The sequence below is a fragment of the Podarcis vaucheri genome (genome assembly GCF_965113315.1).
Source record: "Podarcis vaucheri genome assembly, chromosome: 6".
Classification (NCBI taxonomy): Eukaryota; Metazoa; Chordata; class Lepidosauria; order Squamata; family Lacertidae; genus Podarcis; species Podarcis vaucheri.
Genome location: NC_138764.1, coordinates 33,514,753 through 33,533,811, shown reverse-complemented (window position 1 = coordinate 33,533,811; position 19,059 = coordinate 33,514,753). Strand labels below are relative to the sequence as shown.

The window sequence follows — 19,059 nt, the reverse complement described above, 5'->3', positions numbered from 1 at the left end:
TTATATTTGCTTGTTGCCTGCATTTATAGCTCATTTATTTCCCAAGGAATCCAGAGTAGCTTGTAAGGGCCCATCTACATGTTACATATGCATAACTGAACCTCAATATCCAGCCCTCTCTTCTTTCATCTGTCTCTAGGTAAAGCCACTTTAGGGTAAAAAAAACAAAACAAACCCAAAATACCATAGTCACTGCTCCTTCTCTGTTTAAAAATTCTCTCTCTCACTCTGAGTGACTTCCCGGGAGGGAAGAAGTTCTGTAATGTAGTAAGTAGTTAGGCCCTTAGTCTCAGAACAACTCTGTGTGATCCAATACCATGATCCAATACCACAAAGTAAAGCTCATGGTTGAATGGAGATTTGAACCCGAGTCCTCCGTTTCCAAACCTAATACTCTTGCTACCTCTCCAGAATGGCTTTCTGCAGAGTACTATATTCCATAAAAACTACATGCTCTGCCTCTGTTGTGAATAGCTTCAGGACTAAACACCAGTGGGATCCCTCTCTGGTGACAGATAATACAGACACGCAAGTAATTACATTTGATTCTACGTCTTTTAAAATGCAAATGAACTCAAAGATTTCAGTTGATTAGCAGTTTGTAACTTTACCACCAGAACGCTCTGGTGTATTGCTGGAGAAGAGAGAGGCATGTTTAACTTACGTGCTAATCCTTCAGGAGGTTTCGAGTAAGAAGGAGGTTTATCTGTTAAAAAGAGAGAGAGAGATGAATGATCCTCACTTCAGCAAATTTTATACACTACATCAGCAATTCCAATGCAGAGTCTGCAATATATTATGAAACCCAGTCAGAACTGATTCAGCCTGGATTAGGGTGTATAAGGAGAAAACCAAGTTCCCTCTCAAAACGTGCCTACAGCGGTGTTACATAGGTTTAGCAGGTGGTGTGAAAGCATCTCCACTGAGTTGCTATTTGTTTTCTCCTGCAACAGCTCTTCATCCCCTTTTTCTGGCATCTCCTTCCAGTTGATGATGGATTTGGGACCACCATCTTATTCATTTCCTGTGTGCAGGAGAGGAGCCTCATGCAACTTGCTCTTTCTAAGCATAACAGGCTTTGAGCGGCAATCCATACCATAATGGCCGACCCACACAATACTGTTTATCTGCGGAGAATAAGGGCGAGACGATTTGTGAAGAACAATGGGACACATCATTCCTTGCAGCGCCACCTCCCTGCTCACTGTGATCCTACAACTTTTCAAATAAACCTTGCTGTAGCCTATTTGTCCTATTTAAAAAAAAAAAAAAACCCTCAACATGAGCTGTTTTGTCAATCCTGGGGAGTGTGACTGAACATGCTTCGAAGAGAAGGAATCCTTAAAGTGGAAAGAATGCAGTAGGAGACAAGGTAGCCTTGCATATATTAGACTTGGCAGACTTTTAATTTGGTTTTTTAAGGAGTTAATTCAGCATTTATGTGGATAAGCAAGGAAATGATTGAAAATGATTGAAATGATTGAAAATTCTCATGCTTAAAGGAAAGGAGCTTCCTTTGTATTAAGGGAATTATTGTTGTTCCTTGTGTTATGGAAACTGTTCAATAGGTGACCATCACAGCAACAGCTGTCTTTCATTTTCCACCTATGAGAGGTGCCAATTTATCAAAATTTCTGCATTGTTTTTGCTCCGCTGCAATGTGATTATTTAATTGCATTACAAAATTATTTGCTAACATCCCGTATCATCTCACATGTGTTCACCGCTGCAGTGTGGAATGAGAAATACTAGGATGCAGGAATCCTGCAAAAGTGGATGGTTAAAAGAAAGCCATGGGCCGGCTCTGTGTCAGAGGGACCAAACCCAATTCCATTGGGATCTGGTTCCACAAGGCAGGGAGCTGAGCCTGCAGCAAACAGCATTGTAGAACAAAACCTGGCAGGGTTTGTTTTCTCCCAGACATGCGACATACCACCCCATCAGTACTAACGGGTGTCACGTGCGTGACTTGCGGAGGGGACTGCAGACATCCTGAACTGGACGTTCTGTTCTGACTCCCTGTCTACAGAGCCTTCAAGCCTGGCTTCTGGTGCAGATCTAACAGGAATGGATCCAATAATACAGTACAACACTACACACAATAGCTGGCCTGCTTTGCATCAAAATAGATGATAATAAACTTCTTGGAGATGTAAATGCTCTTGTTTAGGAGTTTTGCAGACCTAATACCATTCGTTTCCCGCCGGCTTGCTGTTCGTTTACAAGGGCAGTTAACCCCAAGAAAGGATGCTTTGATTCAGGATAGAGAAGATGCATGCCAACGAAGAAACATTATCCATACGCTATTGCCCACCACGCTGCACAGCTGAAAAAATCCAGGACTCGTTCCACCAAACATTTCACAATTAATCCAGCCTGACCTCTGTGCACCATGTTCTGTATCACACTATTGTCTTCTTATCTAGTTGCAAAATACATTCAAAAATAGCAAGGAACTGAAAAAGCCCAGCACTAGATTCCTTCGCGAGTCAGAATTGCCACCCAAGTTACTATCCATCCCCAAGTGGATTGTTCCAGTTATTGAAATCAATTGAAGACTGCAGAGCAGGCCTAGAAAGACTTAAACAGCCATGCATTTTTAATTCTACTGTTTGGAGATCAAATATTTTGGCATTATCCTCAGTTGGATTCATTTGCGTTAAGACCAAAAGAAAAGAAAAAGCTGCAAGACTCAGTGCAGCCTCATGCTGCTAAACAGAAACAGTTGCTCCTCAAAGTCCCCCAAGCAATGCTCTACAGTGTCCCATGAACTGCCGAAATGTCCAAAAAGCACGCTCGGCAGGACTGAGGTTAAAGGAGTGCTGATCCTCGGCTTTTAAATCTCCCTGGAAAGCATTCCAGAATTTCAAACAGCCCTAGCATGCAAGTGAAAGATTTTGATCTCCAAGCGAAACCACGGAAACCCTCTAATTAAACTGCCATGTGAACACTAAACAAGAGCAGGCAAGGCTGATGCTTACTGAGAGGTCTTAAAAATAAGTTTAAATATGCATCCCTGCTGCTGCTGTTGTCAAAGGGGACCAAGGAAAGGATATTTTGCACAGAGGACTATAATGTTAATGGTTATTTCTCCACCGTTTACCATACAAAGAATTGATATTGATTTTTGCAAACGCATGCAATTTGTACCCCTACATTTCTGACCTGTCTTCCTCTTTTCAATGTCTAAAAAAAAATAATCTATTTATAGCCGCCTTCCACTGTCAATCACGTTCCACATTCAAGCGCTGCCATAGTGTAAACATGGAATACAATAGGGTGTGGCTGCTGTTGCATGCTGACAGCTTCTAGGAGCCACAGGTAGGAGCTGAGTGCAGAATGGGGACCAAAGGTGGTTAAACTATCCCTGAAGGAGCATGACGTGTCCCCTATCAGATGTCCTACCCCTCCCTAATACCCCATACATGCCAGTAAACAATCACACTTGGGATATTTTTAAGACTAATGTGAATCTATGGCTCCTCCAGTTTTTCAGATCTCTGGCAAGTTCGGATAAATAGTAAATTAGCAGTTTCCATATGTCAAGATCATTTGATGCTGTCGTTTTGAAAGACAGAGCAAGAGCAAAGTGAGGAAGACAAGAGTCCCTTTACCATTATTGTCAGTTCTACCCACACAAACGCTGCATTTTTGCCCATCTGAAATGATGGAAGCTAAATAGCTGCAAGGATTCTAGAACCAGAAAAGAATTTATATTATGAGAGAGATCATGTGTCAAAATTATGTAGCGTATTTACGCAAATCTAGCATGCCATCAAATCAAATGCGCACCTCCGTTTTCAAAACCTTGAAACCAAAAAAGTATTTGCTGGCGTATGTAAATGCGCCATCAAATCTAATGCGCACCCTAATTTTGGTGGAGCAATTTGGCCAAAAAAGGTGCACTGCATTCGAGTAAAAATGATATTCTGTTTCATAAAGGACATATTGGTATCGATCCCACTAAGAGTTAATGAAACTGACAGGTGGCAAAGTAGTTTTTCCATAGCTTTCAGGCCAAGGTGATGACAAGTCACAATTTTCCTCCAATTGCAGGAATGCACTGCCTTCTTTCCAGACCATTTTATGTTTGGGACAAAGCAGTGGTAAAAGAATGGGATCTTGAAGTAACAATTCAACTATGCTTAGAATAAGTAAGATGTATCTGTGGACAGAGTTTCGGTGCTATATTTCACAGTGCTATGTTCCCCTCCTTCTTTAGAATGAAACAAATGGGACTTCCAGGAAAATATGGCATTATTCATATGCAAATGTGTGCAGATTTAACTGACTGACTAATCAACTAAATCAGCAAAGTTGGTAAGTTTCCTTTAATCAGGCAACAGACCCAGTTGGAATCTAAGTTCTGAGTGACATCACCAAAGTGCCTTTCAAGTGAATGGAACAAAAGGATTAACTTAAATTATCAAAATTGGTGGTACAGAAAATTGGCCTCAGTCCTGGAGGTCATGACAGCAAGTCCCACACTCCTGCCCTGCAATGGGACCATTTTAGGACAAGCAGGTGGAGGATATAGACATTCTAACATACAAAGCAGGACAAATTATTCCCTGAACAACCCACAGATGGTCAATTATGGCAAAAAATTAATAAAAAATAAAAATAAAAATTGAAGAAAGGCCCTGAAGCATGAGTCCACTGGTGAACAATTTGACATAACAGTTATTTTTCCCTTTGAGGCCACACCAACCACAAAGGACAATCAGAACATTTAAAATGCATTATCCCAATACTTACCTTCCGCAACTCCAAACAGGCTGAGGTCTTACACATAAACGGCACTTGGCTTGTGGGAAAAGTGTGTGCAGGGGAAACACACATCCAAGACGATAAACTACTTGCCCACTGTAATAGCCCCCACTTGCACACAGTGGACAGGATCCAAATAACTATTTAGAAGGGCTCAAAGGCTGAATATCTTTTAAATTATTTTATTTGAATCACACCCTGCATCACACAAAATTGCTTTTGAAAGTCCCCAGCTCGTTTCAAAAGCAGCTCATTTTCCTATAGGGAGAAAAAATGTGGAAACTGTCTAGGCTCTGGCTGGTGAAGCCATGCTCCCTGTGGCTGCCTGCTTTACAACAATATACTGTACCAGTATATTACCAAAAATATACTGTACCATCCTTTAATATTTTTAATACATTAGAAGTTTCAATGTAATTATGATGCCTAAATAAATATTTACATACAAGTTTTAGGGGCCTCAGCAATAATGAACTGCTGGAAGCAATTGCACAGAATTATTTAATGTTTACAAATCCCATATTGTTCTAAAGCATCAGAAATGCGTTTCTTTCCCAGCCAAACTGTATTTTCATAAATATGTATGGGAGATAAAAGAGCAAGCAAATGTTAGCGCTCAAAGATGATGGCGCCCTGTAGCCTGGGAACAATAACGCCATGTAACAAAACTCTATGTGCCTGGAGCCTTTTTTTAAAAAAAAGAGGGGAAAAACATTAAATCAAGTATTAACATATTGTCTAATGAAATGCACTTTTGTTAATAGATTCAAAATGTATTCAGTACCTTCTGGCTTCTCTTTATGAGATATCACAGCAAGGGGTTTGGTGAAGGTTTTCTTATTCTGCATCATTGCTAGGATCATATCAACACTAAGAAAGCTGCAGGCTTCATCAGGAGGGATGCACTAGAGGGATGAAGAGAACATGTGGCTTGTGAGATCAGGGACTCACTTGAAACTGCTACATTATCAGAATAGGCGCACAGCTGCTTCGCTATCAGCAGCAGTCAGAGATGTTTAAGGAATAGTCAACAAAGTATTATCACAACCCCAAGTCACGGCAATCATACTCCAAGGAAGCACCAGCAGCTGCATTTCAAGATGTAAACACTGCCTCAATATTTAGATTATTTAGAAGACCCATCAGTCATCGAGGTTGCCAAGGTTCTCCTCCATGCAATGCAATCTTGTGATAGGGCTACTGGTGTAGCTTTTTCTGTGCCCAATTAAGAAACTGGTCCAGATGTTGCTTTAGCAATGCTGTAGAAAGCATTCTGGGATGTGGTGGTGCTGTGGTCTAAACCACTGAACCTCTTGGGCTTGCCGATTGGAAAGTCGGCAGTTTGAATCCGTGCAATGGGGTGAGCTCCCGTTGCTCTTTCCCAGCCAACCCAGCAGTTCGAAAGCACACCAATGCAAGCAGATAAATAGGTACCGCTGTGGCGGAAAGTGTTTCCTTGCACTCTGGCACTTGTCACAGTATCCCGTTGCGCCAGAAGCGGTTTAGTCATGCTGGCCACATGACCCGGAAAGCTGCGGACAAACGCCGGCTCCCTCAGCCTGAAAGCGAGATGAGTGCCGCACCCCATAGTTGCCTTTGACTGGACTTAACTGTCCAGGGGTCCTTGACCCTGACCTTATCTTAGAAAGTGTTCTGTCCCCTGCTTCCTTGCAGCATCTTGTTTTTGCACAGTTTACTATGCAAGTCAGGGCAGGGATATTTTACGCGCCCCCCCCCCCAAATCTCTGCCAGCTAAAGCTACTGATGTTACTTAAGGGCAGAGAAACTCACAATGTCAGGGTCCCACTCCTATGACAAATTCTACCAAATGACACAACCAGAGAAGATTGATATCCAAGTATACTTATTTGAGAAAGGGTGATCTTATCCACTTAAAACAAATGAAAAGCTTTCCTCCTCAGGAAAAAAAATCCCTTCTCCACACAGATATGCTGAATACTTCCATAGCAATGAATTTTCTATGTAAATGCAGGATAAGCAATAAAAGGAATGCAGAAAACAAGTCAAAACACTCATCTATTTCCCTTCAAAATCCTCATAAGGCAGGTCAACCTAATAATTCACACATGGAATTTCAAAAACAATAGTGTTATTATATCCCAGCAGGATCTGGAAAATTAATGCTAATGCATTGTTTACAGCTAATGCCATGAGCATTTAATATATCTGGACGACTCCTGTAGTGGAAAGCAAATTCTGTTTATCACCTGTAACCATTTAGTAGAAAACGCTCATCGTGCTGTCAAGAGCCACAGCAGTTCTCACAGGGAAAAACTCAATAAATACTCTCCCAATGCTGCTAATTGCAATCATTCATAAATGTATTAATATTTATATATGGTTGACTGCTACATTATTTTGGGGTTGCTGCGGTGGAGGGACATGCTTACATTTATATCTAGAATACATACTTACGTGTACTTGTGACACTTTAGGCACAAAAGCTTCAGTCACCATATTTTATGGAGAGCTAGAACATTGGTTAGGAGAATGAGCTGTGAGCTTGCAAGTGCTCAGTTCGAATTTACTGGTCAAACATAGGCACGCAACTAACTCACAGCTTCAGCTCTTTATCTTTAGTATAGGGATAAAATAATATGGTCCTATTCCACATGTATATGCAGCATTTAGAAAAAGGAAAATATTCTATAGCAACAACAGCAACCTATTGTTACGCGAGGGGGCCAAAGGGTTCCTGGCAGCCACAATTCCAATGTAAAGATTTGCTGCAGAGGTGACATTTCCCCTTAAGCAGTCGTCTGTGTCAGCCAAAATGCCTTCAGGAAACTAAATTCCCATCATATGAAGTCACACCTCTATGTTTTAACAGCCTGAGATCCCAGAAATATAACTTCACGTGATTATTCTGGAAAGCTTAGCTTCTTAAACAAAAAACTTTATTTGCCAACATGACTAAAATGAAAAGCTGCTGTAAAAACGGTCCAAAAAGGAATACTTTCGCCAATTTCTCTTTCGGTGACCAGGTGAGCATGTAACGCTCAGTCAAACCATGGCTCTGCCACAATCTTCACTCTGGAAACCCTTGCATTTGTTTGTTCACACCAAGCCACAGGCTGGCTTAGTGTTATGTGGGCCAATAATGGGGCAATAATTTCTGCAAGCAAGCAAAATAATTTTGCAAGCAAGCTATATCATTACATTTGCCTTTCCTTGTGTAACTGTTAACTGATTTCCCTTAAATAAACCAATGCTTAGCTTCTGTGTCCTGGCATGACATGCCACACCCTGATGCAAAGCAGATGTGTCATATCTAGATGGCGACCAATGCTGTCACCGTTTTTACAGCAGCTGATTCTGTCAGATTATAAGACTGGGCAGTTACCACTTCCTCACCCCTCTGAAGAAGTAAACCTGAGCCTTGCTTTACTACTGTACTCATCTTAATTTAGGGCTGCCATACGTCTGGGTTTCCCCCCGACACATCTGGGAATAGGGCTGCAAAAATGGCATCCAGGCATATTTCTGCAGAATTGGCAAAATCCAGATGTATGGCAACCAGGGGTCAACAACTTTGACCAAACAAACAAACAAACAAACAAACAAACAAAAAACCTCAACAACTTTGTCCTGATTTTCTCATTTTGGGGAACATAGCAACCCTACTTAATTGGTTTTCTTAGCGATCCCTCCGTGCTATACCTCAATCATATAGGTACTAGTCTATAGCTGTTGGATCAACCCTAGAAGTCTTTAACCTACATTTGTGTCTTTCAGTTTAGGCCCAACATGGCCACAGTCTTCCATGTTAAATGCAAGCTGAGTGGTCTAAATCTTAAGGAAATTTATCAAATACTGACCTTGGCCAGCTCTTGAGTATATTTTTCTTTCTTTGTGCACAAAGTCACCTCACAATGAAGAAAGAGAAGCGAAGTGTTGAATACGGACCTAAACATAAAGCTAAACCGCTTTCTGTCCATTTGTGCATTTTGCATTGGAAAATTAGCTGGGGTGTTGTAGAATGTTACGGATTCATCTTTAGGACAAATGTTTTCAATAATGGTGTACTCCGACATCTTATCAGGGTATGAATGTGGGGAAATAAAGCAGGTTTGGATTGCAAAGCTCAGGGATTTTTCAGCCTTGGTCACAGAAATCTGCAGCAGGAAGAAAACAGAATTTGTAATTAATATGTTACATTTGGCTTTTTCTTAGAAATATCAACATTTTTAATGCTTTGCAGTGCAGGTGTGATAACAGTAGAAAAGTAAATCAGAGCTTGCTAGCCTTGGCTTATAGGCATTTGGTTCCTTGGACCTACCTGGAAATTCCAGTGAAAATATTTCCACCTTTGCCTAATCTCCACTTTATAAATAGCAGAATGCGGAAGCACGGTGAAAAAGTTGTTGCATTTGAAATGGTTTCTTAGCACTAACAACCTTTCTAAATCAAGGTGTCTGTAAACACATTTGAATAGCACAATGCAATCAAACTTATTTATGCTAGGAGTCCAATAAAAGGGATTGTAGCAATATATAAAAAGCAGAGATTAGGCTAGGTGTGTTTGACACACACTAACCTTGCACTGGCCTGGTTAACACATAACCCTAAGCCATGGCTTGTTTAGCTTCATTTTGGTTTATCTGTATATCTAAACCCACTGCAGCCAACTATGGCTTGTTTGTGTTCGGCACACCAGAGCCTGAAGATTGGTTATGGATTTTGGCTTACATTAACCATGGCTTCATGTAATGTCAGAACTTCGCTTAATCCTGGTTTGTTTTGGAGGCCCTTTCCAGAGGCTCACATGACTAGGGAGGTGCAAGGCAAGAAACATAACAAAACCAAACGTAGGCAAAACAAGCTACGGTCATTTTGTCTGTCAGATAGACTTATCCTAGGTTGTCTAACAAACCATGGTTAAAACAAGCATGGCTTCGTGTGATGTGCTAATGTAGCGACTGTGCCTTGACAACTGATTCCATACCACCCCAAATACCCAAACACTGCCTGAGGAATGGCAGTTGTATTGGAGCTACACCCAACAGTGAAACCATACCATTGTAATTATGGGGCCAGATGTGCTCTGAATATGGAATTACCTTCATATACTAGACATCCAGGGAAGAGCACCTAGAGGAAAGGGCACTTTAATCAGCCTTAAGCTCTATGTTGGAATCAGAATACAAGACAGATGGTTGCTGCTAAGGATAACTAGTTGGCATGGGTATTTGGCATGCCACATGAGATGCCCAACTATTGTTTCAAAAAATGGCAGTTTTTCAAAAAAAATAATAAAAAACATTACTTTGGAAAACTGAAGAGAAAACCCACTTCATCCTCAAGGAAACTTGAGACATAGGATTTAGAAATTATGACAGCTTTTGGCTGCAATCCTAAACACACTAACTAGGGAGTAAGTGTGCCTTATTGAGCACAGCGGCACTTATTTGAGTAAAGTTGCTTAGGATGGCAGTGCATAACACTTAACAGGTTTTAGCCTATATTTACTTGCTTCCTTGTTTTCTTTAAGCACTTCTCTGCAACAATAAGAGTTAGAAACTTATGGTGAGTTGTTTATTATTATTATAACTCGCGGTATTCTTATAGGGGCAAACAAGAGCCTGAAGACTGCATGCTATCGACCCATTTGAAATAGCAGGTATAGCTAATAAGGGGCCTTCTGGATGTTGTTGGACCACAGCTCCCATCATCCCTGGTCCTTGGCCATGCTGGCTGGGGCTGATGGGAGCTGTAGTCCAACATCTTCTGGAGGGGAACACATTGGCTGCCTCTGTGTTTGAGAGTTACTTGGAGTACCACACTACAATGGGGAACTATTATACCTCTACTTGGAACGGTCTCTCGTTGAAAGGCAAATATGGGGTGTGCACTCTGTGGATTTTTGCCTTCATACAGCTATTAAAGGGGCAAAACTACTGTCCTTAAAAAAAAATGGCAACTGCCAATGGCCTACTTCCATATTATTTGACTTAACTTTTAAATTTTTACTTTGGCCCCAAACTTTCTACTCTGTCTCATACAGATGTTAGGCCCATCAGTGAGAGGAACTGTACATAAAATTGCTATTACGAATACTTTGCCCTTGTGACAATTCAGGTTATAAATTTAAATAATCAAATTTTCTCAAAATGAAAGAAACCGACGAAAGCACATATTAAAGGCCATTATGCCAGGGATAGTGAAGCAGAGGTGCACTGCGTGTAAATAAAGAAACCCAATCTGTTCAAAGTGTTTGTGCAGAGGAAAGAAACAGCGAGTTCTTGCAGATTATATCATGGACAATTTATTGACTGTAGAGACTAGCATTTTGAAAACAAAACAAAAAAATAATTTCTGTCACTGTGGGATGGGGAACAGATGTCAGACACAGATATAAATTTTCCACTGTGTAGAAAGACGAAAACAGAGCTTGTGCCAGAACAGGTGATGAAAAAATTAGAACATCTGTCCAACGAACTAACAGTTGGGCCAAGTGGAGATCTGGAGTCAGTGGGATTCATCCAATAATGACAAAAGAAATTACCGTTTTTAGTAGTGTAAAAACAAACTGTTTAAAAAACACCCGGCCCATCCGAAGTTTGTTTCAGTTCTGCTTCAGTTTTGTGACCTAGGGCACAATCCACACAAATTCTCCATTGCGCTGGCACTACTCTTTGTGCCAGAGCCGGAAGCTGAGTCCCAGCAAAATTCAAGCGTATTCAAAGCCTGGGAGAACGCAGATCCCATTTGCCATGCAACAAATTGTTGGTGCTGATGGCAAGATGGACTAGAGCTCCTGCGACAGGGAAGAGGGCATCCAATATGCAGCTCCTCCCCAGGGGCCGTTCCAACTGCTCCCACAAAAGTATTGCTAGTTGCATGACACAGCGGTACACGCTCCTGATCTCAGGCCTGGAGACAGTGGTGGCTGAGGTGTACCAGAGCAGCATTACACAACTCTGCAAATGCCACAGCGGGGGTGGGGGGAGAGGGGCGCAATACACAAATGGCAAAGGAACTCATTTGTATAGCTGGAAGCTGAGGAAACAATTCAAGTAGGTAAATGGGTTGTTTATTGGGCTGTTTACATTTTTATTTTGATTGTGTATTTCATGCTTTTAGGTTGTGATTTTATCCTGTGAACCTCCATGAGACCTGTGGGTATAGGGCAGTATACAAATAGTAGTAGTAGTAGTAGTAATAATAATAATCGTAATAGTAGTAGTAGTAGTAATAGTAAGTTAAAAGTGCACCCAAACATAAAAGTGGGAGCGGTCCTTCCTGTGAATATTTTCCTTCTATTGGATTTAATGGCATTTAAAGGGATTTCCAATAAGGGTCACAATTGTGTGTGGAGCTGGTCTGAGCCCCGGGGCAAGAGTCTTGTTAGAATAAAGCTGTAAACTCAAACATGACAGTGTAAGTCTGGCAGGCCCCCAGCAGGGCCGCCAACTTATCCCTCTGAGGCCCGGGGCAAGTGTCCCCAGCTGCCCAACCCCACTTCATGGGCCTGCCTGGGAGAGTATCCCTGGGGCCATCATGGGAGGATGGTCACAACTGCAAGGGAGGCAGAGCCCTTCCACCATTTCTTTCTGAGCTCTAAAATCCAAAACTGTATCCTAGCAGTGTCTGTCCCCCCCCCCCTGCAGTCATATTCATAAAAATCCCATCATTCAGCGACTCCCTGGAGTCTTTTCTGTCTATTTTCTAATGAGAAAGAGAGGAGAGAGGAGAGAGAGCACTAAAAAAAGTAGTGTGACTGGGTAGGGATGTTCAGTCAGACATGGGAAATGAAGGAGACACCAGATATTCAGGGAGCACATCACTAAGCCAGTGCGAGTCAAGACCACAGCAGTGCAAACATTTGTTCCACGTGCACACTTGTCCCATTCCAGTTTTTAAGGAAGTACAGTAGTAAGAAGGGACGCAGGTGGTGCTGTGGGTTAAACCACGGAGCCTAGGACTTGCCGATCAGAAGGTCGGCGGTTTGAATCCCTGCAACGGGGTGAGCTCCCGTCTCGGTCCCTGCTCCTGCCAACCTAGCAGTTCGAAAGCATATCAAGTGCAAGTAGATAAATAGGTACCGCTCCGGCAGGAAGGTAAACGGCGTTTCTGTGCGCCAGAAGCGGCTCAGTCATGCTGGCCACATGACCGGGAAGCTGTACGCCAGTTCCCTCGGCCAATAAAGCGAGATGAGCGCCACAACCCCAGAGTCAGCCACGACTGGACCTAATGGTCAGGGGTCCCTTTACCTTTACAGTAGTAAGAGCAGGACATATACTTGGTTAAGTACTTCCATGCCCAAATCCATAGTGGGCGGAGCCAGATCTGGTATATTGCCTTGTACCTGTCGTCTCTCTAGCTCAGTGCAGCTGTGTGAACTTTCCAACAGCACAAGAGTCAGTGTGGTGTAATGGTTAGAACCAAACTAGGGTTGGTTGCATCCGCAAAGCCCAGTCCCTCTCACTCTTGGCCTAATCCATCTCCCAGGGTTGATATGAGGATACAAGGGTGTGGGAAGCAACAGGGAACTCATTGGGGGAAGGGCAGCATTATAAATATCTGGATCTCAATCCAGCTTCGCCTAAGGTTTGGGACAGATAATATCGCTCTCTTGCAGGTGGAATTCTAAACATTGCTAAACAAAATGGATTCTTATGCTTTGCCAATGGCTCTTTGTACTAATGTTAGAAAAATGTTTTGATTGTGCTTTGCCAAAGAGCCAACGGTCTTCAATGGCTGCTCTTTCACAGAGGTTTCGACGAGGGTGACACATGTATTTGCATTGAGTTTGCCCACGCTGAGAGGAGTCTTTGGTCTCAGCTACAAAAAGCATTCTCTCTCTCTCCCTCTCTCCCTCTCTCTCATGATCTCTACAATTTCCCTTTTCAGAAACCGCAAGAGAATACATCCGTCTGCCTGAGGCGACAGCGCAGTTGCAGCTCAGGGCAGGCAAGAACAGACTTAGCCGAGCTCCCATGTTCTCGGAGAACATTTCATGGATTTCCATTTCTGTCACAGTTCATTACCTCAACAAAAATCTGGCCGTTCTCTGCAACGGAGAAGAACCCTTGGGTTGGGGTACGGAAGAGGCCTGTTTCGTAAAGTTCCATGCCGAAGGTGACGTTGCCGATGCGCGATTCAGGTGAATAGTACTTAGGAGATTTAGGAGCTTTCAGCTGATGGAATGTGCAGTTGAACTAAAGCAAGCAAAACAAAACAAATTAAGGATGCAGAGAGGAGAAATAACGTTGTGGCTGTGGGGCAGTCATAGGGACAGAGGGATTCATCATCAGTGAATCTTGCGTAGGGACTTCAAATAGCTCAGTTAGATAGAGCATGGTGCTGATAACACCAAGGTCACAGGTTTGATCCCCATAAGGGACAGCTGCATTTTCCTACACTGAAGGGGCTGAACTAGAGGATCCTCAAGGTCCTTCCAACTCTGATCTACCATTCTATGTCTTCTGCTTGTGCAATGGGGCATTCCTCCTCTCCTTTCCCTGTGCACCCCATGGAATGGGCTCTATGGGGTTGGGGGAGGAGAAGTGGGATTGTTCCACCAGGCAAGCTGCAATGCTCGCGCAGACAGAACAACTGGAGGAGCCCGACACTGAATTACACCCATAGTGTTTTGCCAATACATACAATCATCGGCTGCAGCACACTGACATAAAAGGATATAGACCAGTCTATAGAAGTGTTTATTTCAATATTTGGAAATAAATAGTGGTTCACAAAAATAGAAAAATCAAAGTTTTTGCCAAGGCCCAACTATTCCTCCAGTGCTTGATTCAGAAGTGATTCCTTCCTCCTGTTTTGTTTGGCTCTCTAATTTGCCTGTGCAAATGATACTGCAATGATACCCCCCCCCAAAAAAAAAAAACCCCACACACTCCTCTACAGCAATCTAACATGGCTATTTCTGACTTTCATGATAAAAGAAAATCACCCCATCTAGCCTATACATACACAGAACAAAGCAGAAACTTTAAGAGTCCTCACTTTCCTCCAGAGCCCAACAATGGACAGCTTTTTTTGCAGGGAAGGGGGACAGAAAGGAGGACTAAATCAATATGGGCTCATGGCATGCTTTGAGGTTCTTAGGGCACACAATGAAGAGGACAAAAGGCTTATAAAGGATTAAAAATGATAAAATCATGGGGTAGTTGTTACTGCTCACCATGCAAGAAGGGCATGGACAGAAAGCCTCTAGAGCTGCTTTGAAAAGGAAGCAAAAGGGCTTGCTTCCTCTGGCTCCTGCGCTTCTCTGGTATTTTTTTTTTTGGGGGGGGGGTACATGAAGGCATATACTGCATAAGCATCAGGAGAAGTTTTTGTCTCAGCTCACAACTGCCTGTGCACCACCAGGACAATTTTCTCCACACTCTGGAAGTCAAGATCATAGTGAGTTTCGTCCCTGTTCCAAATTTTCTTTATGCAGCCAGACTGTGGATAATTGTTACATACCCGAACAATTTCAGTCCTGCTGGAAATGACGACGTCTGTTTCATCAGTGTCCCCAGGGAACCCATTATCCCCTGATTCCATGTCTTCATAGTCAACCGCCCAACCACTGGCCTCAATTGGTGACGGCACATGGATAACAATCTTTGACAAAGAAAGAAAAGAGTAGAAAATTTGTCATTCTATCAAAACTGTTTGGGGAGGAGTTCCACCTCACTTGCCCCCTTGAGTCAGAAATATGGATCAAGAAACGTTGCTGGTGGGAAAAGCTAATCATATTATCAGGGCACCCTTACAGGGATTACTGTTTAACCCATCTGCACCCTGTTCTTCCAAGGTGGTTTCTCCCCTTTTATCCTCACACCCTGTGCAGTAAGTGAGGCTGTGACGTAGTAACTGGTGCGAGATCACCACTGACTTTGTAGGGATTTGAACCCCCATCTTTCCAGTAAGCCCACCACTGAATCTCTAAAGGCAAGCTTGGAGCAAGTAAAAGGAAATGCCTTCAGCTTGTTTCCAAATCTGGAGCCTGCTTGAGCAATAAAAGTATTGCAGTCTGGGCACTGGTATGTAGATGAAGATACCAGCAGCCCCAGCTCTGCTTCTGGTAAAGCTATGTACTCAGCATTGTTAACAAGCAATGGCTCACTGGACTGGACTGGTATATATACACCTGACTTTTCAGTAAATCAGCACAAGATACAATTGAGCCAAGAGTTTTGACATGGTAGTTCTTCTTTTTAAATGTACAGACATTTCTAACCCTTCCTTTAAAATAGTTCTTTTGCTTTCTAGTTTTCCTTCTCATTACTGTATCCTGCTATAACTCCCACACTGGGCTGTGTTAGGCATCTCCTGCCCACTTTTCACACACAAACATTCCCCACATTATTCCGTTCCTCTGCATTTCCTGACTATTCAGCTTTTCCTTAACTCAATTTCATCTGTTTGCTCAGATGTCGGGGTTGTTGCTATCCAAAGGAGCAGTTCTACTGTTTTCAGGCGTTTACTGTGTAATTCTATATCTGCTTTGATGGTGTTGAAACTGGCCTAAGATTCAGTACTCAAGGGAAAAAAATCTGAGATTTGGATCTTGAGTAAAACTTAAGTCTTGGCATGTTTGGGGTTAACCCACCATTAAAAATGGCGGGGCAACTGCTGAATTGAGATCCAGATGTGCATTTTTCCACAGCCTGTTGATCCATGGTTTTTGGTTGGGTACATCTCTAGATCAACAGCCAGAAGGTCTGGCCAAATAAAGGATTTCTGGAGTTTTTCTCTTTTTAAAATTGGACTAGGTTATGTCTGATCAGGTTGCCTTCACTGTATTTGAGTTGGACAATAAGCCCTTCAGTATATGCCAAAATTGCCACTATGTGCTGAAATCTCATAAGCCAAGAGATGTCCTTTTCTGTTAACCTGAGCTGGCCAACATCTATTCACGATCATAGTGAAAATGTTGAGCTAGTGCTGAAGATAGAAATCTTAGAAGTGGCGTATGGTTTCTTGCATACCTGCTTAGCTACTTGGAAAATCAGATTGTGCACTTGGATTCAAATTTCAGGTGCTGAACATATATTAACCGTGATTTAAAATGCACTTAACAAAAACTAGTGTGTGCTAGGTAATCATGCCATACATTTTTCTTTACAATGGAAACTTATTTGAGAGCTGCCAGGTTGATGTGCCAAGTTCAGGCCCTCAAACAGGCTATTACTTACTGAACCACTGTTCATATGTAACAAAAACAACAACAACAACTGGCTTGAACAACAATAGGAAAACTCTTACAGATCTAGCCTGATCCTGAGAAAGGAACTAGATGTTATAAGACATGCAAGCTATCTGTTTCCATCCTAAACACCACTAGATTCAAGAACATTAATCCAGGCTTGTAAATAGCCACTCTCATGGTTGGAAGAATTGCCTCTAGACGCTCAGGCAAGACAGCTGGCTTTGCAGCCTTCTCTCGCACTTTCAGAAAAGGGGAAGATGTACTGTTTGATGGGTAACCAGACTTCTGCTATGGAAGTGGCACTGTTTCCCTTCATCTCCCTTCTGGGAGCATGAAAAATCAGTTAAGCATGCCCAGCGCAGAACAGAATCTCTCTGTTCTGAAGGCCCCACACTGGGCTGTCTCTCTACCCATTACATAAATGGAGATTAGTAGTTACTTTGGACCGTCCAGATTTGTCTCTGAAATGTAGTGGGTTCTGTTCTAAACACAGAATAACAGCTAGCAGGTCTTGCCTTGCTTTCTTTCCCAACAATAGGAAGCAGAGCCTATTAGCCCAGTTGAGTTTACCTGGCTGGGCAAACACAGTGAAGTTGGATTCTGCATTTCTGCTAGAATAAGTGGGGCAGAAAGAGGATGCAAGCAGAGATGACTAGCTACTTTTGCTTTCCCATTCCATTAGAGAGAAAAAATGGATGCCCATGCTCCATCAATGTAAGTTCATTGCTTTCTGTCTACTGTGGAAAGCAATTTACCTCCTAAAGTAGGGAAAAAAGCGAGAAGCCATCACTCAAGAAAATATGCCTGAAATTGCATTCATATACATGAAACGACAGGGACTTCTTGCTGTTAAGCCTGCCTTTCTATCATTACAATTTTGTTTACAAGAAATAAAGTATCATCAGGACAACAACAACCCTATGATTGCAAGATACAGACAATTATTTCTGCTATAATAGACTCACAGAGTTCAGATACACGTTATCCAAGGCATAGGCTATCCGTTGAGTCCCACAATCATGCAGCGATGACTCCAAAATAAAATGGGTCTTGTTTGTCTTAGCTCTACATGTAGGATCCAGCAGAGAGAGTTGTGTCCCGACGTAACCGCTAGCCTAAAAAAGGGAGATCACGATGCAAAATTACACCCCAAACTACAAATCAGGGCTCCAAATGACAGCGTTGGTTTTTTAACAGTCTGGCTATAAAGCATTTTTATTTACCATCTTGCAAAATTCTGTATTAAAATATTGCCCTCCAAAAGTGCAGACTAGTCAATTTATAGAATATTCAGTCTGGTGGAGAGGTAAGTATTGTATGCACAAAATAAAACAAAATAAAACACCAGAGCACCACAGCAGTGTTTCATTTTATTGAGAGACCCGCTGAGATGACTGTCTGTAACTTTAGATGATTTATTTTCCAAAGGGAGAAAAGAAGATAATGCATTTTGGAGAATATTTTAATCATCTTTAAGTTTTGGCTCTGACTTAAACGGGAACAACAGCTTCACAATTCCAGCTGCAGTGAATGCAGTCCTTTGACAGCCTTGGGACAAAAGTAGAGGACTGATCACTGGTTGGGCAGATAATGTCAACCATATGTTTCCTTGTAGCTGTGGGGTTAATACGCAACACACTCCATAGTTTATTCAATAGTCAAATCACTCTATCCTAGTTTGTTCCAATGTGAAATTAAGAAATCATACCAACCTCCAGTGAGTCTTTTGCTACAGCTACAATCATGGACGTGTCATCACACTTCACCGTCAGGGCAACATGAACGCTACCCTGAACTTCTTCTGGTTCTGAGACTTTTGGAAGGAGGTGCTCAAAGCCACGATTGGTCCTAATTGTGTCCACCATATCAGTTGATGGCAGGTTTCCATCATGATCTCGATGGAAGTGGAAGTCAAAACTAACGCCTTCGCTTGAGGGCGCGAGTGGAGCTGGCAGCGGGTTAACGCCACGCAGCAGCTCCTTCAGCTCTGGTGGGAAATGGTCTTCCTCATCATTCATCTCTTCTAGAGAAAGACAGAAATTTGGAGACGTTACAACGTTCCTTTAGTTTGCTGTGACTCTGAGCTAAGCTACGCATGACATCAG

General features: G+C 42.4%; 1 protein-coding gene and 1 long non-coding RNA gene across 2 annotated transcripts in view; one reads left to right on the top strand and one right to left on the bottom strand.

Annotated features, from left to right (window-relative positions):
• Positions 1–19,059, bottom strand: part of TGFBR3 (transforming growth factor beta receptor 3) — a 138,417-nt gene that overhangs the window by 10,622 nt on the left and 108,736 nt on the right. The window contains exons 9-15 of the mRNA XM_082227839.1: positions 18,667–18,977; positions 17,920–18,069; positions 15,223–15,363; positions 13,782–13,952; positions 8,610–8,906; positions 5,555–5,675; positions 665–706 (exon numbers count right to left, since the gene is read on the bottom strand). Of these exons, the coding sequence (XP_082083965.1) occupies positions 665–706; positions 5,555–5,675; positions 8,610–8,906; positions 13,782–13,952; positions 15,223–15,363; positions 17,920–18,069; positions 18,667–18,977 (1,233 nt within the window). The remainder of the gene's footprint in view (positions 1–664; positions 707–5,554; positions 5,676–8,609; positions 8,907–13,781; positions 13,953–15,222; positions 15,364–17,919; positions 18,070–18,666; positions 18,978–19,059) is intronic.
• Positions 10,001–19,059, top strand: part of LOC309535187 — a 130,697-nt gene continuing 121,638 nt past the window's right edge. Inside the window, exon 1 of the long non-coding RNA XR_014221082.1 lies at positions 10,001–10,010. This is a non-coding gene — a long non-coding RNA (uncharacterized lncRNA). The remainder of the gene's footprint in view (positions 10,011–19,059) is intronic.